At 41.5% G+C, this 19,754-nt stretch overlaps 2 protein-coding genes across 5 annotated transcripts; one reads left to right on the top strand and one right to left on the bottom strand.

Annotated features, from left to right (window-relative positions):
• The first annotated feature begins 106 nt into the window (after nt 1–106).
• Nucleotides 107–13,934, top strand: LOC115335576 (acyl-coenzyme A synthetase ACSM3, mitochondrial-like). 2 transcript variants are annotated; one of them, XM_030001469.2, is made up of 15 exons: nt 107–700; nt 2,574–2,813; nt 3,849–4,109; nt 5,556–5,766; nt 6,481–6,688; nt 6,927–7,070; nt 7,920–8,076; nt 9,034–9,113; nt 9,867–9,990; nt 10,518–10,598; nt 11,297–11,398; nt 12,489–12,616; nt 12,728–12,827; nt 13,292–13,411; nt 13,580–13,934. In XM_030001469.2, exons 3-15 carry the CDS (start codon nt 3,897–3,899, stop codon nt 13,664–13,666), a joined length of 1,755 nt encoding a protein of 584 aa, XP_029857329.1. In that variant the 5' UTR covers nt 107–700; nt 2,574–2,813; nt 3,849–3,896; the 3' UTR covers nt 13,667–13,934. The 2 variants fall into 2 exon arrangements, with proteins under 2 accessions (XP_029857329.1, XP_029857331.1); XM_030001471.2 differs by lacking the exon at nt 11,297–11,398.
• Nucleotides 13,935–14,073: 139 nt separating this feature from the next.
• On the bottom strand, nt 14,074–19,735 carry ERI2 (ERI1 exoribonuclease family member 2). 3 transcript variants are annotated; one of them, XM_030001467.1, is made up of 9 exons: nt 19,634–19,735; nt 19,251–19,399; nt 18,863–18,990; nt 18,587–18,743; nt 17,952–18,052; nt 16,745–16,826; nt 15,984–16,072; nt 14,406–15,773; nt 14,074–14,335 (listed from the first exon to the last, which is right to left on the bottom strand). In XM_030001467.1, the coding sequence occupies exons 1-8, from the start codon at nt 19,654–19,656 to the stop codon at nt 14,430–14,432; spliced, it is 2,073 nt and encodes a 690-aa protein (XP_029857327.1). In that variant the 5' UTR covers nt 19,657–19,735; the 3' UTR covers nt 14,074–14,335; nt 14,406–14,429. The 3 variants fall into 3 exon arrangements, with proteins under 3 accessions (XP_029857327.1, XP_029857326.1, XP_029857328.1); XM_030001466.1 differs by having other exon boundaries at nt 14,074–15,773; XM_030001468.1 differs by having other exon boundaries at nt 14,074–15,773; nt 18,863–18,954.
• Between the last annotated feature and the right edge of the window lie 19 nt (nt 19,736–19,754).

The raw sequence follows: 19,754 nt of genomic DNA, 5'->3' as shown, positions 1-19,754 counted from the left end.
CGCCCGCCGAGGGACAGCGCCGCCCCGCGGCCCGGCGTGGAGCGGCGGCCGCCGCCTCGCGGTCCCGCCGCGCAGCCCTGAGGGGGGCGGCGGGCCCAGGACGCCGGGGCCGGGGCCGGGGCCGGGGCCGGGGCCGGGGCGCAGGCTGTGCGCTGCTGCGCTGCTCCGGGTGGGATCCCCAGTGAGGGCCTCAGCCGGCTTCCAGGCTCTTCTGACGGCCGGTGTTTGCTGTAGGCGGTGCGGTGCCCGGGGAGGTAAAGAAAAAAACAAACCCAACAAAACTTCACCCTCGAAAACTAGAGTTCACCGCGGGCTTTACTCGTGCCAGGGGGGAGGTTGAGCATTTCCCCAGGCACAGTACGCTGGACTCGGTGCTCAGCGGTGGCCAAACTCGGTCACTCGTAGCCCTTGGTGCTTTCTCTTCCCCCGAGCTTCAGTTCCAGAATTATGGTCTGGCCTCGCGTTAGTGATTCCAAAACTGAGAGAAACGGTGGGCCAGGGAGAGGAGAGGAGAGGACGGACGCTCGCTGAAGTGCGGGGGAGCCAGCAGACGTCAGTCCTGCTCTGCACCGGTGCCTCGAACGCCAACCCGTACACCGCGGCGGAGGGAGAGCTGGGCTTCGGCTGCTTCCCCAGCTTCCCAACTCCTGAAGGTGTCATGGTGTAGAGGGACCAGCTGAAACCGAAGCTCTTTATACAGGTAAATCTAGGCCTGAGATACTAGAGAACATGTGTTCACAGAAAAAACGTGGCCCGTAGCGTAGTTTCCGAAGGAAGGTGTCTCTATGTGTGCCTCTGTGTAAGAGCCTCCTCTCCCTGCAGTAACTCTCGAGCTTCTTGGACAATTAAAGGGAGGGGGGGGGGCGAGTAAATAAGTTCCTTGACACTTTGTGAAAACAGGTAGAGGAGACAAATAAGGAGGCCTCACTAGGGGCAGGAGTATCACATTATTTACGTCCAGAGAATCCAGTTGGGCTAAAGTAGGAAAAAAGGAAACTTCATGAATTGATGGAAGTATTTATCAGTTACAGCCGCAGCAAGGAAGTGGAGTTCACATCTTATCCGAAGCTTTGCTTTGCAAAGCCTTTGAGGCCCACATAATTCTACAGCAATTGTTAGGCATCAGTGGGATTATTGACCACACATAAATTAAAAGTCACTAAATCTTTGCAGGGCTGGGGTTGTGTGAAAGACTCAAAGTTCTGGTGAATTATAGTGATAGTCTCTGGATTTGGGCATGTCAGGACATGTTTGAAACACGAGGAAGAATTTCTACAGGCAGTTGTGGGTGGTGCAGAGGAAACCCAATTAAGCACTCGGAATGTAACAAGGATACTTCTGTGGTGAACAGTGCTGGGAGACTTGGAAATATCCATCAGTGCTCTGGAAATTAGTTATATGCTCTACCAAAAGAATAGGTTACGGGTTAGTTCACTTGCCTACATATTCCTGGCCTATTCGCTGACTCTTACCACAAGCCATTGCTGTAATTTTATCTTAAAGTTTGTGCCTCGTCTGGGGTGATGTGACCTTTTGGGTAGGGAAGCCTTTTAGGACTGGTCCTCTCCCTTTCCTCTGGGAGGATTTTGTCACATGCATTTCAAAGAGTTGTTTAAAATGTCACTACTGCAGACTGACTGTAGGTCTCCCTTTACCGCTGGGCAGAGGGCAGCTTTGTTGTTTGGGGGAATCTGTTTTGAATCAGTTTCTTTTTGCTGCAACAAGCATTTCAGGGAGCTGGTTAACATCTCCTTTGAGTGCACCGTTTACAAACAGACATGGGCAGAACCCCAGGAGAGAGTTTGGGCAAAAGCATAGGACCTATGTGCCAGGAAAGACTGCAGCGTCACCCTCGCTGATCAGCACCCAGAGGACTGTTCTGCGCCAAAGACGTAGATGGCTGTTAGCAATCTCTCTGCTGACTTCAGAGCCACAGTTTGAGGATGGAGATACAGCAGGAGCTATTTAGGGCTCTGGCAGCCAAACTCTTACGAATCTTGATGCCCCAACTTAAGCTACAGCTGTCACTAGCTCCCCAGTGAGTGACATCCTTGCAGGAGAGGCTGAAGGTAGAGGCACGCACCAATGCCACAGTCGTGCCCACAGTGATGCTGGGCTGTGGCCTGGATGGCAGAGACGATGGCACACATTCCCTCCTGCCTCTCCCATGGGAGCAGGGCAGAGGAGACAGCAATGCTGGAGCACCGCATAACTGTGTGCTCTCTGAACATGAGGCAGAGCCCTTACAAAACGTCACAAGTCACCAGGTATTAACAAAGCTGGTCCAGGCACCAGCTGCAGCATCCCAGGAATCAATACTCGCTGTTGTCTTGGCTGAACTGCTGCGGTTATCTGAGGACCCCCAAGCTACCCGCTGAGGGGTGTAGTTGCAAAGCCAATCGCAAGGCTGTTGCTCCTGTGTTGCACCAGCCAGAGCATAACAGATGTCATTTGGCTGTAGCAAGGTGTTATGACTGTGTTCCTCCATGGACTGGTGGGTGGGAAGAGGGGAGGAAAAGGAAACAGGAGAGATTTGGAACTCACACTTTCTACCTCTGCTCTGTGCTCTGCAGAAACCTATCAGCTCTTCTCGCTGTGCTGGACTTGGCTGCCCCTTGTGTGAGTCCAAAGTACGTGTAAGGAACACAGGAGTTGGTCACTGGACACAGTAATGGTGCAAGAGTGGGATATGCGGCCAGGAGTCTGAGATCTGTATAAGGAGTCAAAGCTGTGACACATCCCAGCACTGAGGGGGCTCCACTTCGGTGCAAGGCAGAGAGGTAGTAAGTTGGGATTGACAGCCGTTTGACAAGGTAACTGACCTTCCACCTACCCCTGCAAGCTGCTGGCCACGACATTTTCTGGCACTGGGGCAGTGTGGATTTGCTTCTTGTCTGTCCACATTCCTTCTTCTCCCTGTCCCTTTCTGTCTTTCATTTGTCTGGGTTTCTCTCCTGTGTTTGGCATAAGCAGACTGAATGTTACAGATCCAAAAAATGTCCCTTTGCTTCACTAAATCACTAAAATCATATGATTTTACAGCTGGATAGTTACTTATTCTGTAAGGAACTAGCAGTGTTTATATTATTTTGTAATTGAAAGACATTTGACAATGCATGAAAATAATGACTTTGGAATTTTCAGACCTCCCGGTAAGTTGACTCTTTTTGAGAAGTAAGGCTTTGCATTTTGGATCCTTTTTCAAAGTCATTTAAAGTTTCCCTGTCTCATAAAGTGACTCTTTTTGCTGACCACACATCAAAATAATGTTTAAAACAACAGTACTTAGAATCTTTTCAGGGCTTTGCTACACTCATTTCATTCCTGGCAACCAATTTATCCCGATGCTGATAAACTGGGAAAACTGTAAATATTTTTGTACCACGTGACACTGTCGTCAGCCAGTAGTTAATGCACGATTGCTGGATTATCTGTGCAACATCTTGGTTCACACTGTTACTTCTGTATTGTCAGTCAGTAGCAGACACTTAATTTGCAGAAGTCAGAGTTGAAGTGCTTGGGTAGCATTCAGTGCCTCTGCTGCATAAGGCAACTGAAATGTGATCTACAAGATTAGCGGGGCTCATAAGAAGGAAAGGAATGTCAAGTCCAGGAAAGCTGTGACAGTGACAAGGCTGAGTGCTGCTGGTTGAATGTAGGGTGAGGATCTCAGCTGCATGATGGTCACTGGAGAGCAGGGGCCAAACAATGGCCAAAGTGGAACTGTCCTCAGCAGTTAACTCCAATTAACCTTTGGGATTGTTGTTCCAGTCTATTCCACTGTGTAGTAGTAAAAGCTGTTCTGAAACCACATGGCTAACATCAGGTTTGTATCTGTATCACTGTAGCATTTCTTGGAGAGATAATCAGTAAGGAATAACGTCGAAGAGACTATTATGGCTCTTGCTGTTGTGCATTTTTTATGGAAGATCCCAAGTGCTACGTCCCTGCGGGCTCGCCTGAGAAGATCTCTCCAACTTTGCAACCGGTGCTACCCAGTTCACGCCTCTTTGAGTTATGAAGCCATAAAACAACAGTACAGACCAGAGGTGCCAGAGTACTTCAACTTTGCGCGAGATGTGCTGGATAGATGGACTGAAGTGGAAAAGGTAACAGTTACTTGGCTTCTCTGATGCTGAAGTATTTAATGCTGATCATTAATGCTGAGTATCCGACAAATCCAATAACCAAGACACTGGGGTTATGTTCTGATTATAATCTGCTGATCATTTCATGCAATTTGAACCTGTAGATCCCTTAGGCCGCATGCTGTCCTGTCCACAAGTCCAAATAGTTCGTTCTTTTAATCAGTAACTCCAGTGAGATTGAGTGTGAATAAATAGGTGCCTCATAAATGAGACTGTGAACTGAGCCATTGTAAACCTTGCATCAATTACCCCATCAGCCGTGACATGCATCCTACCTGGATGTGCCAGGGAAATCACTTGACCTCTGTGTGTTTCATTGCTTGCCTGTAAAATGAATAATAAATACAGTGTAATGTCAAACCTCACCCACCTATCCCAAATGTGATTTCTTTTGTGTCAAGGACTTGGAATCTACAGAACTGAACAACTTTGAACTCCAAACCAGACATAAGCTCTATGCAAGGAAAGGGAATATAGAAAAAAACCCATGAACTATAGGTCTATCACATTTCTTACTACATAGGTCTGGTCTCTATGGATGTAGGACTGGTTTTGCAGGCTCAGGCTGTTCATGATGAGGGGCTAAACGCAGTTATGTCCAGCCTGGCAGCAAGAACAGAGCAGAGGTATCACCTGTCTGACACAATTGTTCCTTTTGCAGGAAAAACAGGTTTTGGCAGGCTGTAAACGGAGCAAGGAACAGCCTCTGGAGAAGAGATTTTGCCCTCTGAAGTGCACAGATGAAATCTGCTCCCCTGAAAATGAACCTTAGTGTTATTGTACCTTCAAATAGATAATAAGGTGTCATATTCTTGCTGCTCCAGTGAATTTTTTGCTCAGGAGGTGACTTAGTACACTACTACTGCTAAATGCATTGTCCCCCTTTAAAGCACATTGTATGCATACATTTCAAATCGCTTCACACATTAGTTAGGTGAGACATTGATTAAAGGTCACACTGTGTGGGCCTGTGCTTTTGAAACTTTGATTTAATTTTCAGAAGTACCAGAGAGGCCCAATTCCAGATGAAGCTGAAAATGAGCTCTGAGGGCTCAGGAGACTCTGGGGCACGACCCAGAGGTACTCACATTCATCAGCTGCTTTGTTGGCATGACGTGAAACAAAAAGATTCTTCTTTCTCTGTGCTGATTACTGTACAACCTTTTTAGAGTGTAAGATGAGGAACTCGGGAAAGGAATACAAATTTAATTTCCTAAATGAAATTTATAGGCTGTTCTTTCTAAAGGAGAATTCTCTGCCTTATTTGGAATCAGTGGCAAATTTCTATTGCATCCCCAGGTTTCTCCGGCACTGAATAAATGATGAATGCTTTTCTTCCTCAAAGTTAAGGTAAAGGCAATGTGTTTCTAAAATGAAGCATTTGTACTGTACCCTGTTGTTCTATAGGAGGGTAAAAAGTCTAAAAACCCTGCATTATGGTGGGTAGATGGTGCCGGAGAAGAGGTGAGGTGGAGCTTTGAGGAGCTGGGAGTGCTGTCGAGGAAAGTGGCAAATGTACTTTCTGATGCCTGCGGTCTGCAACGGGAAGACAGAGTTATTCTGATTCTGCCCCGGATCCCGGAGTGGTGGCTGGTGAATGTGGCTTGCATGAGAACAGGTTAGCAAAAGCATAGAAATGGTATACAGGTACAGAAACTGAGACTTAAACCAATCCTTGCTATTTAATGCACTCAGAACTGCCAACATGCTAATGAGGATGAACTAGTGTCATGCTGGTCAAAACCACTCTTCATGCAAAGTTTTTTTCTTCATGGTGCTTTTCGGACTTTTGTGCATGCTCTAGCTATTAAGGAAACCCTGTGAGTCCATGTGCCTGTGTTATTCTCCTCTTTCCAGCACTTGTGACGCATTGCAAATGCACCCTCTTGCTAACTTGCAGTGAAATTAGCCCACACTTAACAAAGTGTTTCACATGTTCCCCTGTGGGAACTGTTAAATATTCACCTTCCCAGAATGTCTTGGTACCTCACAAACACTAGCAGTATACCTTGTGAGGCAACAGCTATGTTTACTGTAAATAAGTCAAGTCCAGAGAGATGGCATGTCCCAGGGGCAGTATTTTCAGAACAAGGAAGGTTATTGTGTTGATTTCTTCTACTGTTCCATGATCAAGATAGTATTTGCTAACTTGTGCTAATCCTCACATAGCATTTAATCCACCAAAGAAATCAGTATATTTACAAATGTAGTCCTGCTTTTAGTACAGGTCTGTCCTACTCAAAAGAACAAAGTAAGCCAAAGTCTGCTTGTAGGTACAGGTGTTATTCTTAAATGTTGAGACTGTTTTTCCATTCCCCTTCCTTCCGTTTAGGAACTGTCTTGATTCCTGGGACACAGCAGTTGACAGCGAAGGACATTCTTCATCGACTACAGAAATCCAAGGCAAAGTGTATCATCACTGATGATTCTGTGGCACCAGCTGTAGACTCAATTGGGGCTCAATGCCAGTCTCTGAAATTCAAGTTGCTTGTGTCAGAGGGCCACAGAGAAGGATGGCTGAACTTTAAAGATCTTCTGAAGTGAGTAAATACCGCTGTGAAAGCACCACAGCAATAATGAAAGAAAAGTACAGTGGTTTGTTTTGAATAGGAAATGTTGGCACACACCAATATATTTTCACCCTTCTAGGACTGCACAGTGGAAAAATATCAATGTTTATGACACTTTTGATTGATGCAGTTATTTTGGTTAAATATTTTCAAAAATGTGTAAGTCAAACTTTCAAATCACTTTCTTCATCATTTTGCTTATCTCAAGAAATGCTCCTTCTGACCACCACTGTGTGACCACAAAGTGTCAAGATCCAATGGCTATCTATTTTACCAGTGGAACTACAGGATCTCCAAAAATGACTGAACATTCCCACAGCAGCTATGGTATTGGTCTCACAGTAAGTGGAAGGTACAGATATCACTTTAAACCAGACATATTTCTGTAGCGGGTCCCATAGCAGAAGCAAGAGAAACACAAGATTTTTACCAGAAGCTTTTGTTTCAGTAGTTAAAAAAACAACAGTTGTTTTACATCCCAAAAAGTGTTGGCTTTTTTTTTTTCCATAAAACAAGGCAGTTTGAGTCCAGCTGCCTTAGTTTATAGGGAATATAGCAGTCATATAATCATTAACTTCTTTTTAACATTTTGTTTAACTTTTGGTAAGTTCTTCATTGTATATAGTTAATAAATTTCCCGTGAACACAAGTTTATGAAGTCTGTACCATAAAAGAGGAAAAAACATGGGTCTGTTAGGCTTCTGAATTCATGCGTGTCTGGATTAGACACAGCTCCTGCAGGAACAAAATGCTGATAGTTCAGAATCTTTAAATTTATAAAGCAATGTTGTTTATAAAATTGATATAGCAGTGCACTTCACTCTAACAGGCAAAGAATAACAAATCAGAAAATACCAAACTAGAAGTAAGTAAACAAAAAACCCCCACATCATCCCTAAAAATGGGTTCGACAAGACCCCGGCAATCTCATACATATTCATACAACACCATATTCTGAGGTAGTGTTAGCTTGTCCGTCAGTATAATTTTTCCCTTAGAAAAATGCAACATCAGTGTATCCTCATGACACCCTCACTATGCTGTGACTTACTCCTGCTCAGGAATTCAGCCTTTCCTAATTGCCATTTACCCAAGACAACCAGTGATGGATTTGCTTCACTGGCACATCTCTTGTTGATATTTTAATATTTGCCTTATTCCTGCCAAATAGAGACTATGGACCATTTCCTTGTGTTACCAGGTACTGGCTGGACTTGACTTCCTCAGATATATTTTGGAACACATCAGACACGGGCTGGGCAAAGTCAGCTTGGAGCAGCATTTTTTCACCTTGGATTCAAGGGGCATGTGTATTTGTACATAAGATGCCACACTTCGACCCAAGCATTGTCTTTGAGGTAAGTAAGGAGAGCCCAGCAACAAACAGCACTATTCTCTCTGGCTGGTCTTGCCCAGGTTTTCATTTCCCCTGGCGCTGCGTGGGGGCAGCAGCATGCAGCACAGTTATAACTTTCACCACGTGGTAACCAGCTGATTAGTTAAGTTGTGAGCGCTGCAAATATATACCCCAAAACAAGAGCATGTCTGACGTCCAAAGAGTTTCATCGTATACTCTGCTCTGGACTTGACTGCACAAACCTGCAAACATCCATTATTAGGCCTAAGAGTGAAGTACAGAAGAAATTGTTCTGGGATTCATGGAGCACTTTGGTGTTACTATTAAAGTGACAATAACAGATGAATGAGAATTTCAGTTGCCTGCACTGTGTAGTTCAAAGTTAAGGAGTGAAGAGGCAGCAAGGTTGAGTTTCTTTAAAAAAAGGCACCAACATTATATTCTCTTACATCCTCCACACTCCAAACTCTTCATGTTTTGAAAAAGACTACCATGTTTCATTTTGCATGGAATGACTTTATCATCATATCCATGTTAATTAGGTGGCTGGAAATTGCTAGTTAATAATTAGGGTATGCTGAAGAATGCTGTCAGCGTAACACCTACAGAGCATCTGAAAAACTAGCCTTATGGTTTCACTTGTTTTCTACTTAAACTGCAATTATCAAGAAATTCTGCAAGAGAAACTGTAAAGCATTCAAGAGCAAACAACTTTGGTGTGTTGAACTAATTGTAAAATGATGTAGATTCTGTTTTGAAGAAGAAATTAATTAAATGTAACTCCTGTGTGTTGGTGTTGGCAAGTACAGAGCTAACTGCTTTTAGGACACTTAATGTTTTGTTCATGTGTTTCATAAGCTGGATGCAGAGATCATTATATTATCTCTTACAATGAAGATGAGACCTCCCAGGTTTCAGTATATTGGCAACATTTACTTTTTTTTCCTAAATTCTCTAGAGTCTGTCAAGATTTCCCATAACTGTCTTCTGTTCTCCTCCAACTGCCTATCGAATGTTTGTGCAACATAAGCTGTCCAGGTAAGCAAAAGCAGAGTATCCTTGTTGGTGTATTTGATCAAAACAGTAAGACCAAATGCTCGTCTCACTTTGATTTTATTCCAAATGTACAATGACATAACAGTAACACAGCTCATGTATTTCTCAACATTTTGAACCTTAAGTATTAGGAACTAAAAGTCAGAATAAAGATTTAGGGATAGCTTAACCACCTCAGATTTCATAAATTACAGTGAACTTGCATAAGACTTTGAAATGCAGTTTAGCTGAGGTTGTAATAGGATACCCATGATGTCGTGATTAACGTATCTTCAGAAGTGCTTTTATAATCACATACCCACTCCATTTGTTTTTCCACTTGTTCCTCCAATACTATAAGCTACTTGAAGTGTGTGTGTCAGCACAGCTTGGTGAAACGTATGAAAGAATGTTTGGCCTCATTTAATTCTTCAGTGAGTTTTTATTGTCATTAGGGTTGAACTTTGTTAGTCTTATTCGGTTTAGAGCCCAGTTTAGATTCTAGGGTTAGAAACAGTATATTGATCGTTAGATTTTCTAAAATAATACAGAAGTAAACCAGTAGTTTTTCCTTTTTATTTGCATTTTTTTCAGTTTTGTTTTGTTTAACAGTACACAGTTCAAATGGAATGAATAGGACTCAGTAAAAATTTTGGGGTTATGTAGAAAGCACCCCACAATACAGGAGTACAGTAGTGAATGGGACATATAGCAGATAGATGACTGCCAGTTATTTGTGTTCTCTTTCCCACTAAGCTATACATTCAAAAACCTGCGGCACTGTGTGAGTGCTGGGGAGCCAATCAACCCTGATGTGATGGAAGAATGGAAAGCACAGACTGGGCTGGATATTCATGAAGGCTATGGACAGACAGAAACAGTATGTTCTGCTTTACAATGTAAAAAAAGTATGCTTTACAGATACAACAATAAATTCCATTCAGGTTGCCAAGAAAAAGTGATTGAAATGATTATACACAGTTAGGACTTTTAAGGGAAAAGTCAATTGCAATAAGCAACACTGGAAAAATGTAGTTTTTGTAAGTCATACAACAATCATAACAGCTTCACCCAAAATACAAGGAGTGTTTTTCATTCCTGTGGGCTTTGGGTTGGGAACTAACACAAAAGGGGTAAATTCCTCATTACTGCATTCCAAATTCTGTTTTAGAATCTGCCTTTCGAGCACTCACTAACATTATTTGGAGCTTTGGGCATGATTCTGAGGGCATAGTTTATTTCTAGAAGTTTAGTCATTGGATATATGATTATAATGAAGACAATTAGTATGTCTTATAGAAATACACAATATTAGCTGAGAGTTTTAAACCTAAGCTAAAGACTGAATATACAAGCCACAGTTTAATTTAAAAAAAAACGACCCAAATCCAACACCACTTGTTACAGGTGCTGATCTGTGGAAATTTTAAGGGAATGAAAATCAAACCTGGCTCTATGGGAAAGCCGTCTCCAGGGTATGATGTCAAGGTACCGTACCTCTGGTGATTCAATCTCTCTCTCTCTTGTGTAATCACGTTCCATTAAAGAGGTTTGAAAGCTCTAACACAGAGTTGTACAATGTACCATCATTCAGCAGTGAATGAAAGAGTGAAGAAATGCATGTTACTGCCCTAAACTGAGCATGCAGAATAAGTAATTGGACTTCCCTGTTGCACCATCCTCACTAACATAGATGACAGCCTACTGCTAACGGACAGTTAGATACAAAACTTCAAGGCAATGATAGAAATTAATTTGCTGAGTTAAGGAAGAGTGGGAGTGATTATTGTTTCCTGGTGATGATAAAACTACTGAAGCAGATTCTAGCACCAGATCAATTTGCAATATGGGTTAAGATTTTTAGTATCTTTCTTTCAGTTCTTAAGTTTTCCCACCCAGTTGCTTATGATCCTCCCTGGGGTCTTACTAACTTACTAACTTCCTTACATGTTTGCATAGTACTTGGCATTCCTCAGATAAAAGACATAGTGCAAAGTACAGTGGAGTAGTAATAATCTTACACTTCAGTTGTCAGAGTAAGACGCCCTACTGCTCCAAATCATTTCCCAATAAAAAATAATAACTTCAATTATGTATTTTAAAAGTGCTACAGCATTCTATAATCTTAACATAATGCTTTTAAATTTGGCTCCAAGATAATAAAATTGTGTTTTGTTTATTTTTAGATTATAGATGAAAACAGTAATATTCTGCCTCCTGGAAAAGAAGGAGATATTGCCATAAGAGTAAAACCTACGAGATCACTTTTTCTTTTTACTTGCTATGCTGTAAGAATATTTCTACAGTTAAAGTAGATACCCTGTTAAATCTCTGTCACAAGGAATCTGATGCCCCATTTCATTTACTTATACTCTGCTTACTGATCTGAAAACCTGTGGGGAGGAAAGAGGGATTTCCATTTTTTTTCCTGCAGATGCTTGGTCTACTTATACAAACAATTACGTGTTTGATGAGATTGTCCTGCCTAGCAAGTTAAAATCCACTTTCTTTTGATTGCTATTATTTCCTTAATAAAACCAGAAATGTTGATGGACTCCCTAATCCCAAAATACTCTTTGGCCTAAGGGCTAGAGCCCCCATCTGGGAAGTAGGACACTGTTCAAATCCCTTCCCTCCAGATTTGAGCTCCTTGGAGCGTTTCACACGTGGCAACATTTTTCAGGTTTTTTTTCCATGTTGGTTAGAATTTTCAGTCCAGCAACCACTAAAACAAATGCATAGTGCTTTCAGTTCTGACACCAGGAAACCTTATTAAATTTTATGGATAGTATCAGCCTACAATCGGGTCTTCTGAGCAGTACTGAGCATCTGGGAAAGGAACACCATGCGGGGAAGGAACACCATGCATACTGCATAGAAAAATTAAAAAAAGCAAGTCAGTTGCATTTGCTGTAGAAATAGTGCTTATTAATTGCGCTGTGCTGAGCCAAAACTTCTCTGGGGGTGGAAAAAAAAAAAAAAAAATCTCAGGATAAGATATGCTAGAAATACAAAGGAAAAAATCATTAAAGGATAATCACCTAAAAGCAAATTGTCAGTTCCATATGCCTACGTATTTTCGCAACCTTCAGTGGTTCCTAAAGCTGTGGGGCATAATATGATTAAAATTTTAAGTCTGTCACAAGTAGTGCAACTTAATTTATTGCAATTTATGAATTTTATATCTAGCTTTGTAGCTTAGTAATGAATTAATAATTCTCTGTTATTAATGTACCACTTGAATCTGATGCACATGACCACAGTATGAAAAGCTGAAATTTTTTAATATTTGACTGTACTATAACTTGTATGCTAAATACATTAGAATGCAATGATGTCGTGTAGTTTTCATGTAAAATGCCATTTAATATTTCCTAGGATGATCCAGAGAAAACAGAGGCAACAATACGTGGGGATTTTTATGTCACTGGAGACAGGGGGATTATGGATGAGGAGGGATACTTCTGGTTTGTTGGAAGAGCTGATGATGTCATTAATTCTGCTGGGTAATTTAAGACTGATTAACAATAAATCATTAAACTTGAGTAACATAGATGATTCAGATGAGAAGTTATGTTTATGTGTTACCACTAAAAGCCTTTTCCTCTGTTTTAAAGATACCGTATTGGACCATTTGAAGTAGAAAGTGCCCTAGTAGAGCATCCTGCAGTGGTGGAATCAGCAGTTGTCAGCAGTCCAGACCCCATCAGAGGAGAGGTAAACAAGTTAAACAAACTTATATATTTAAATAGCGTTGTGCATACCAGTGCTAATAAAGCCCAACTTCCAAGGGATTTGTCTATCTAGGGATTATTTTTTTTTTTTTTAAATTTGAAACTAGATAAATTCAAAGTGGCATTTCTACTCTATCAGACACTGGAGAATCCACATAGGAAAAAACTGATCAAGGCAGTTGCCTCAAATCCAATGTAACAAAAGCACCATTTGAAGTTTTCCCTGTCATTCAAATACTTAGTTTTTTGTCTTTATTAAATGTATACAAACTGCCTGCATGATCCAGACCAATAGTGAGCACACACAGACTTTGGAAAAGCTTTCTGTACTTGCCCTATACATCATTCTACAGTTTGCCAGCAAACGTTTGGTTGAAGTTTCAGATCTTACTGTTGCATAATACTGTTTCACTGGCATTTAAACCATTGCTGCCATAACTTTTTTAGGTAGTGAAAGCCTTTGTTGTTTTAACATCTGACTATGCTTCACACGATCCGGAAAAAATGATGAAAGAGCTACAAGATCATGTTAAGAAAGTTACTGCTCCATACAAGTATCCTAGGAAGGTGAGTGCTCAAATACCCAAATAATTTTCACTGCCATAAGACAGTGGGGGTTAACTGTTATGTGACCTATAGGTGTGACCTAGCCTATGCCGCTGAGATTAAGAAAAAGTAAAAATTTAGGTAAACTGTATCTTACTCTGTATTGCAATTTCCTCTGTTTCCCAATAGATGGAGTTTGTTCAACAGTTGCCAAAAACTATTAGTGGGAAGATCAGAAGAAATGAACTGCGCCAGAAGGAGTGGAGAAAAGATTAGAAGTACTTGTTGCTTTTTTATAGGATCTTTTACAAAGTAAGATACTACAGATTTACACAGTAACATACAGTAAATGATTATACTATGTCCTCCTTAGTTTAGGTTTGAATAAATTCTTCCCTGATTCCCAGCATTTGGCTGTCCCAGGTACTACACTAATAACTAATAGTACAAAAGCAGGCAGACTGATAGGAATGAAATGGGAAACTCGCGTAGTCAAGAGCGCAATAGGTGATGTGTGTTAAATAAACTATTTAATGAACTGTCACCAGCATTTTATCTTTATTGTTATTTAATTTACATGATAAAAAACAATAAGAGTTTAAGAGAACACTATTGCTTCAAGAGTCACTTTTGAGAAGTATGACAACTTCTAAATACATTTTTAAAAGTTAGTTATCATTACAAGTATGTTTAGAAAAAATAGTGTAAATAAAATGTTTCATTAAAGTGTTCTTTAAGGACTAGACTGGTAAAGAATTTAAAATACATGATAAAGCAGAAATTTAAGATGTGTAGCAACAGTTGCTCATAATTGTAGCACTTAGTTTTATCTGTTCTCTCACACTTCATTAACAAGATACTTTATGATACATTGATATTTTTGTATGCTTGAGTAATTTCCATTTTTATCTATGTTAACAAAGCAATGTCATCTTTGTCCCATTCTCAGAACATATATCTGACATCATTGGACTGTCCTGATTGTATGAAGCATGACCAACTGAGTTTAAGATTTGGACAAAAAAAAAATTGTCAATTTTCAAGTTCTCATAGAGGGTCTAAGACACAAATATTTTTTGTTGGAAGAATTTCCTAAATTACTAGCATAAGTTCCAAGAGAGGTCAAAGCATCTGCATTCACGGTGAGACCATTAGATTTCTCTTTTAGAAGCACATATTCCCACTTGAAGTATCCACAGCCATTCTTATTACCTTCACGCTTGCTAACAGGACAACAAAAAAATGCTTTGCCATGATTTGGACCAGCATTTGACACATACAGTTTTTTAGCTCTTCGACCGCAGTTACACAGAGGGGGAGTTGGTTTTCCATTTTTCACAGCTCTTACAGACTGATTCAAATTGACTGTGGAGTTCAGAATGGCAGGAGACACTTCAGGCAAATTTGAACTTCTTAAAGGTAAGGAATGATCAAAAGATGCAGTTTTCTCTTGATATATAGCAAAAGACTTTTTTTTTGCTGGTGGGAATGCTTTTGGACTAGTTGGCTTTCTTTTAGGAACCTCCAAAGGAGTAGAATAATTTCCAGTTAATGCTGATTGTGCTGAAATAGCATTTACCTTTGCAGATGGCAACTTAAAAGCTGAAGAATGGGAAGTCTGCCTTTGTACTGTTCCTACATTATAGATAGTAGTATCAGGACTTTTGTAAACAATAGATTTCAGAGGTTCCACAGGTACTACAGTTTTCTGCAAACTTTGATTATCTGAACTCATCACAGCCAATTGTTTTGAAATTGTTTTCTCTTCAAACACTGTTAAAATATCTGTACTTGAGTCATCTTTGAATTGAACACAGTCTGAATTTTGTCCATATTGAGATTCTGGTATTAAAGCGACATCTTCCCAGTCAGTCAGCAGAGATAAGCAATCAGAACTAGTACTTACATCCTCACTGGAGACATTAACTGAGGAGATGGTAGTGGAGACGAGCACTAGTCCTGATCCATGTACTGGAGGGCTGTGTCTGGCTGTACGCAGAGGTTGCCCATTGCTCAATCGTTGCTGAATGTCTGTTGATACTGTACTGGGAGATTGCTGTGCCTGCTCAAGAGAAACAGGAAATCTGTCAGTAGATGCTGTTGAAGAGTTTTGTGCTTGAGTGTGTAACTCAGTCCTTGAGCTGCAGCTCGGTACAATGTGGACAGCTGCAGAGAAATCAGTGCAAGCGGTCTGTTGTTCTTCAGTTTGTACATTAGAATTTATCTTAATTCCAGCAATACTGTTCTGGTTTTTCTCAGCCAGAGAGTTTGTTTCACAAGTTCCATCTCTAGATGTTTCAGGTCTGCTGTTACTTCCCAGTGGAGTCTTGTCAGTGAAGTTTATAGTCAGTGTTCTGGAAATTAAATTATTCTTTGGATGTACCTAGGGAGTCCGTAAACAAAAGGAGATTTTGGAAAGTGAATATCCAGAAGTTTTAGGAATCAATGCACAGAATTAATAAGCATATCAGCCTAGGGATGTTCTGTTCAATTCACAGTCAAGATGCTTGGTTTATTATTTGAATAGCTCACCTTTCATCTGTATTCCAGGCTACAAAGCAAGTAGAAGGGAAGATAGGAAGTAGTTACTAACCTTATCCAAGGATTTAGTAACCTTCAGCACACATCCATCACAAATCAGCCTCCAAGCAAGACGGGCAGTATTCCGAGAATCATCCAACCCTTCAAAAGTATGGTTATATTACTGTCTTCTTTTTAAACTAGTACTGGGGATAGTTCTTATTAGAGGAAAAATGTAACCTACGTAAGATTTACATAAGTGACAGGGATTCACAGAACTGCGACACATAGTTATCTAGTTCAAAAAAGGGAAGCGGAAGTAAAATATTCCAAAAAATTCCCTGTGCTGAAACATCTGAAGGACCAAGCCGTAAAGCTGAATACAGATCCACAATTTTTAAAATCCTTGCTCTGTTTTATTAATCACATTAAAAAAAAAAATCATATTGTGCTAGTATTCTCTTACACTGATATGCTGTCCAGAGCTATCAGGTAAAATCAAGTTTCCTTATCCTTCCTCCACCTCTTTTCTTTTGCACCCTAGCAATTAAAAAAATTGATCTTGTTGAACACGCAGTCATTAGCACTAGCAGAGATTTCAGAAATAAAGCATGAGGTTACAAATAACAAACTGATCTTTGAAGCATCTAGCCTTTCTTGTTTTGATGTTTCTGTTGGACAGAACATTGCATAACCTGGAAATAATAGTTACTATTTAGAGTAATGACTAGCTATTACTAGCTGCTTTAGTTTAGCTAACTAAAGCTAAATAGTAGCTATTTAGTTTTATAAAAAATACATATATTAAAATGAGGATCATCATATCATACTTACCAGAATGTTCCCGTCCTGCAAAAGCTATCCCCAAATCCTGCAAAGCGCCATTTAGCCCTTTAGGATTCCTATTATAGAAGGCCTAAGGAAAAAAACACAGGTGCTTAACATAAATCATTTCAAAACCTCCTCATAGTGAAGTGAAAACCATTTCAGAAATATCACCTTATGAAAAATAAATCTCACAAGACAATTGTGCAAGTCAGGTATCTTCATTTTACAGTCAGGATAAATAAGCATAAGACTGTGACTTACCCTGTAACAAATTAGAATGGAAAGACCCACAAATCCCTTCTCTCAGTCTTACACTAATCCATTCTGTCTTAGCTCTGGAGTCATTCATTTGCACTTTATGGCTTACATTGATGAAGGCCTTAACAGAGCAGCATTGAAGAATACTACTTTAAATAATGCCTTGAGAGGTTTAAAATGTTACACATTGCAAAGGCATGGGCATTAATATATTTGGCATAGGTATAAATTCTTTTTAAATGAGAAGTGAGTATTGCTACAAGCTCCTAGTATCTCATTTGATCACAAGAAAGGGAGAATATTCACACCGTTTATCTTTAGAGACCTAATTCTGCTACCTAGGTTAAGAGCCTCAGACCAATTGTCAGGACAGGTAGGCTCCTAGATCACCCTTTCAAAGTTTCCTTGACTACACAGGGAAAGGTACACTTAGGTGCAGTTAGCTCCCAAGTTAGAACTCTGTTGCAGTGTAGACTATGTAAAAAAATTTACATTAATTTTTTTCAGTATTATTCGTGCTATTCAGAATATACTTTCTGGTCCAAGTGCAGTTCATGTGCTAGACCTTTAAGTACCTCTAAACAGATGATGATGATGACTATTTTCTATGCAGCAGTATAGGGCAGCAACAAGAGCACACAAAACAAGGGAAGTTAGGAAGCAAGCAGTGCAAAAGATATCAGGAAAGGAAGAGCAGCTCAGAAAATTCTACTAAAATTATCATTCATTTATCTAACAATAACACCAGGTTGTTTCTCTAGCATTAAGATTTCTGTTAAAATTCACACAGTTCTAGGGCATGCAGTTTGTTACTGAGCGACAACAACATGGAAAGAGAACAAATGGGTTACTCTAGTCACAGGAACATAAAATATTGGCTTGTAACCTCAGATACAGTTAGCCTTTGAGATGGTAATATGAGTGTAAATGTTTCACAGTCTATCAATCTTCTCACCCTGTATGTTGCTTTGAGATCAATCCAGGAATTAAAAATGTCAGGTTTTCGCAGCTGCTTCCTTTTACACTCATACTGTAAACACACACCCAGGTCCCAATCTGCACAGAAAAAAAGGACAAATAATCCATCACTGAAGAACTGGCCTAAAATCTACATAAACGTGGCTTAAAATCTACATAAAGTGGCATAACGTCAACATACTAGTAGCATCCTGTACTGCTGGACAGGAAACACAGGCTAATGAAGTCCTTGTACAGGAAAAGCACTAGGCTTGCTGCAATGGGACACCACGATAAGTGAATGCCTGTTGTTAGTAAAGAATGACTTCAGATGGGTAAAGATCTTAAAGACCTCATTAAATCATTTAGACACATTAAGAATAGTGACACAGTTCACTATATGTAAAGCAGAAAAATGTAACAATATAAGACACTGGAGACAGAGGTGTAGTGTACACATCAGGATTCAATGGATTTTGTATTTTCAGTCTTATCCCAATATTGCACATCTTTAATACCTAATAACAGGATTTGGGCTCCCTGGAAGCGAAGATGCAATCTCACTAGCACCACCAAATGTTAATTTTTTGTGTGTATTACTCGACAGAAAAAGCAAATTAAAATTTTATTTACCTGTCCAAGTAACAAAGGTACATGCTTTTGCTTCTGAAGTAGAATTACTTAGAAGATCAGTACTGAATATAATTTTCTTCTCCTTTTGTATCTTTTGAATCCATTTCAAAAACTGTGACAAACAAATGTTTAGAGGGACCCCTTCGTCAACCTGATTCTTTATGAAACAGAACAAGAAGTACGTACGTGTTAGTGTGCACTGAAATTAATTTGAGGTTTATTTCTTTTTAGCCCTGTAAAGGCCCCTTTAAATAAAAGAGTAAATAGCAATTATACCTGCGTTATGCCAGTTAGTTCTGTACAAAATTCAGAGAGAATAGGATGCTCCTGGGGCTGGACATAGGCGTGGAATTCAGATTCAATCTCTCCTGTTGAAGTGTTTAACAGGACTGCTGGAAATTCAACTGCGACAAAAGCAGAACGAGAAAAACAAACAAAACCAAAACACAAAGCCGGAAAGGTTGAAGCTGCTCGCAGAAATTATTCCGTTTGCTTTAAACTGGGGTCGCAACGTCAGGAACTAGAAGGAGCACAACGCGGTGCAGGCGCAACGTTCGAAGCTGCCTCCTGCGAACGGCCGCCCCCCCCCCCCCCGCCTCCTCCCCGTGCTCTGCGGTGTCCGGACACCCGGGGCCGCCCCCCCCCCCGGCCCCGCCGCACTCACTGATCTCGGGCCTCCGCCGCCCCGCGTCCCGCCAGCATGTGGCCTCGAAGTCGACGACGAGGAGGTACCCGAAGCGCTGTCCCGCCGCCGCCGCCGCCGCCCGCCCGCTGCTCCGCGCCCGCCCGCTGCTCCGCGCCAGCCCCAGCTGCCTGCGGATGGCAGCGGCGCCGCCTCAGCACCCGCCGTGCCGAGGGGACCGGCCTCACCCTGCCCGCCCCCCCCCCACCGCGCCTGGGACGGGCGGACGCCCCGGTCCGGTCCCGTCCCGTCCTCCCCCGGCCAGGGCCTCGCCCGCACCCACACCGCCCTGCCACCCCCCCGCCTCAGCGGGAGGCAGCAGCCGCCGCCGCCGCCCCCCCGGTGCCTAGCCCGGCGGCCCGCACCTGGCCAGGCGCTTGGTGGCCATCTCCGCCCTCAGCCGCGGGCGGGCGGGCGGAGCGGCCTCGGCGCCCCGGCGGCCATTTCAAACCTCCCGCCGGCGGCAGCGGCGCCGCCCCCCATCCG

Source organism: Aquila chrysaetos, chromosome 25 (genome assembly GCF_900496995.4).
Source record: "Aquila chrysaetos chrysaetos chromosome 25, bAquChr1.4, whole genome shotgun sequence".
NCBI classification, from domain to species: Eukaryota; Metazoa; Chordata; class Aves; order Accipitriformes; family Accipitridae; genus Aquila; species Aquila chrysaetos.
This window is presented reverse-complemented; position numbering and strand designations above follow the sequence as displayed.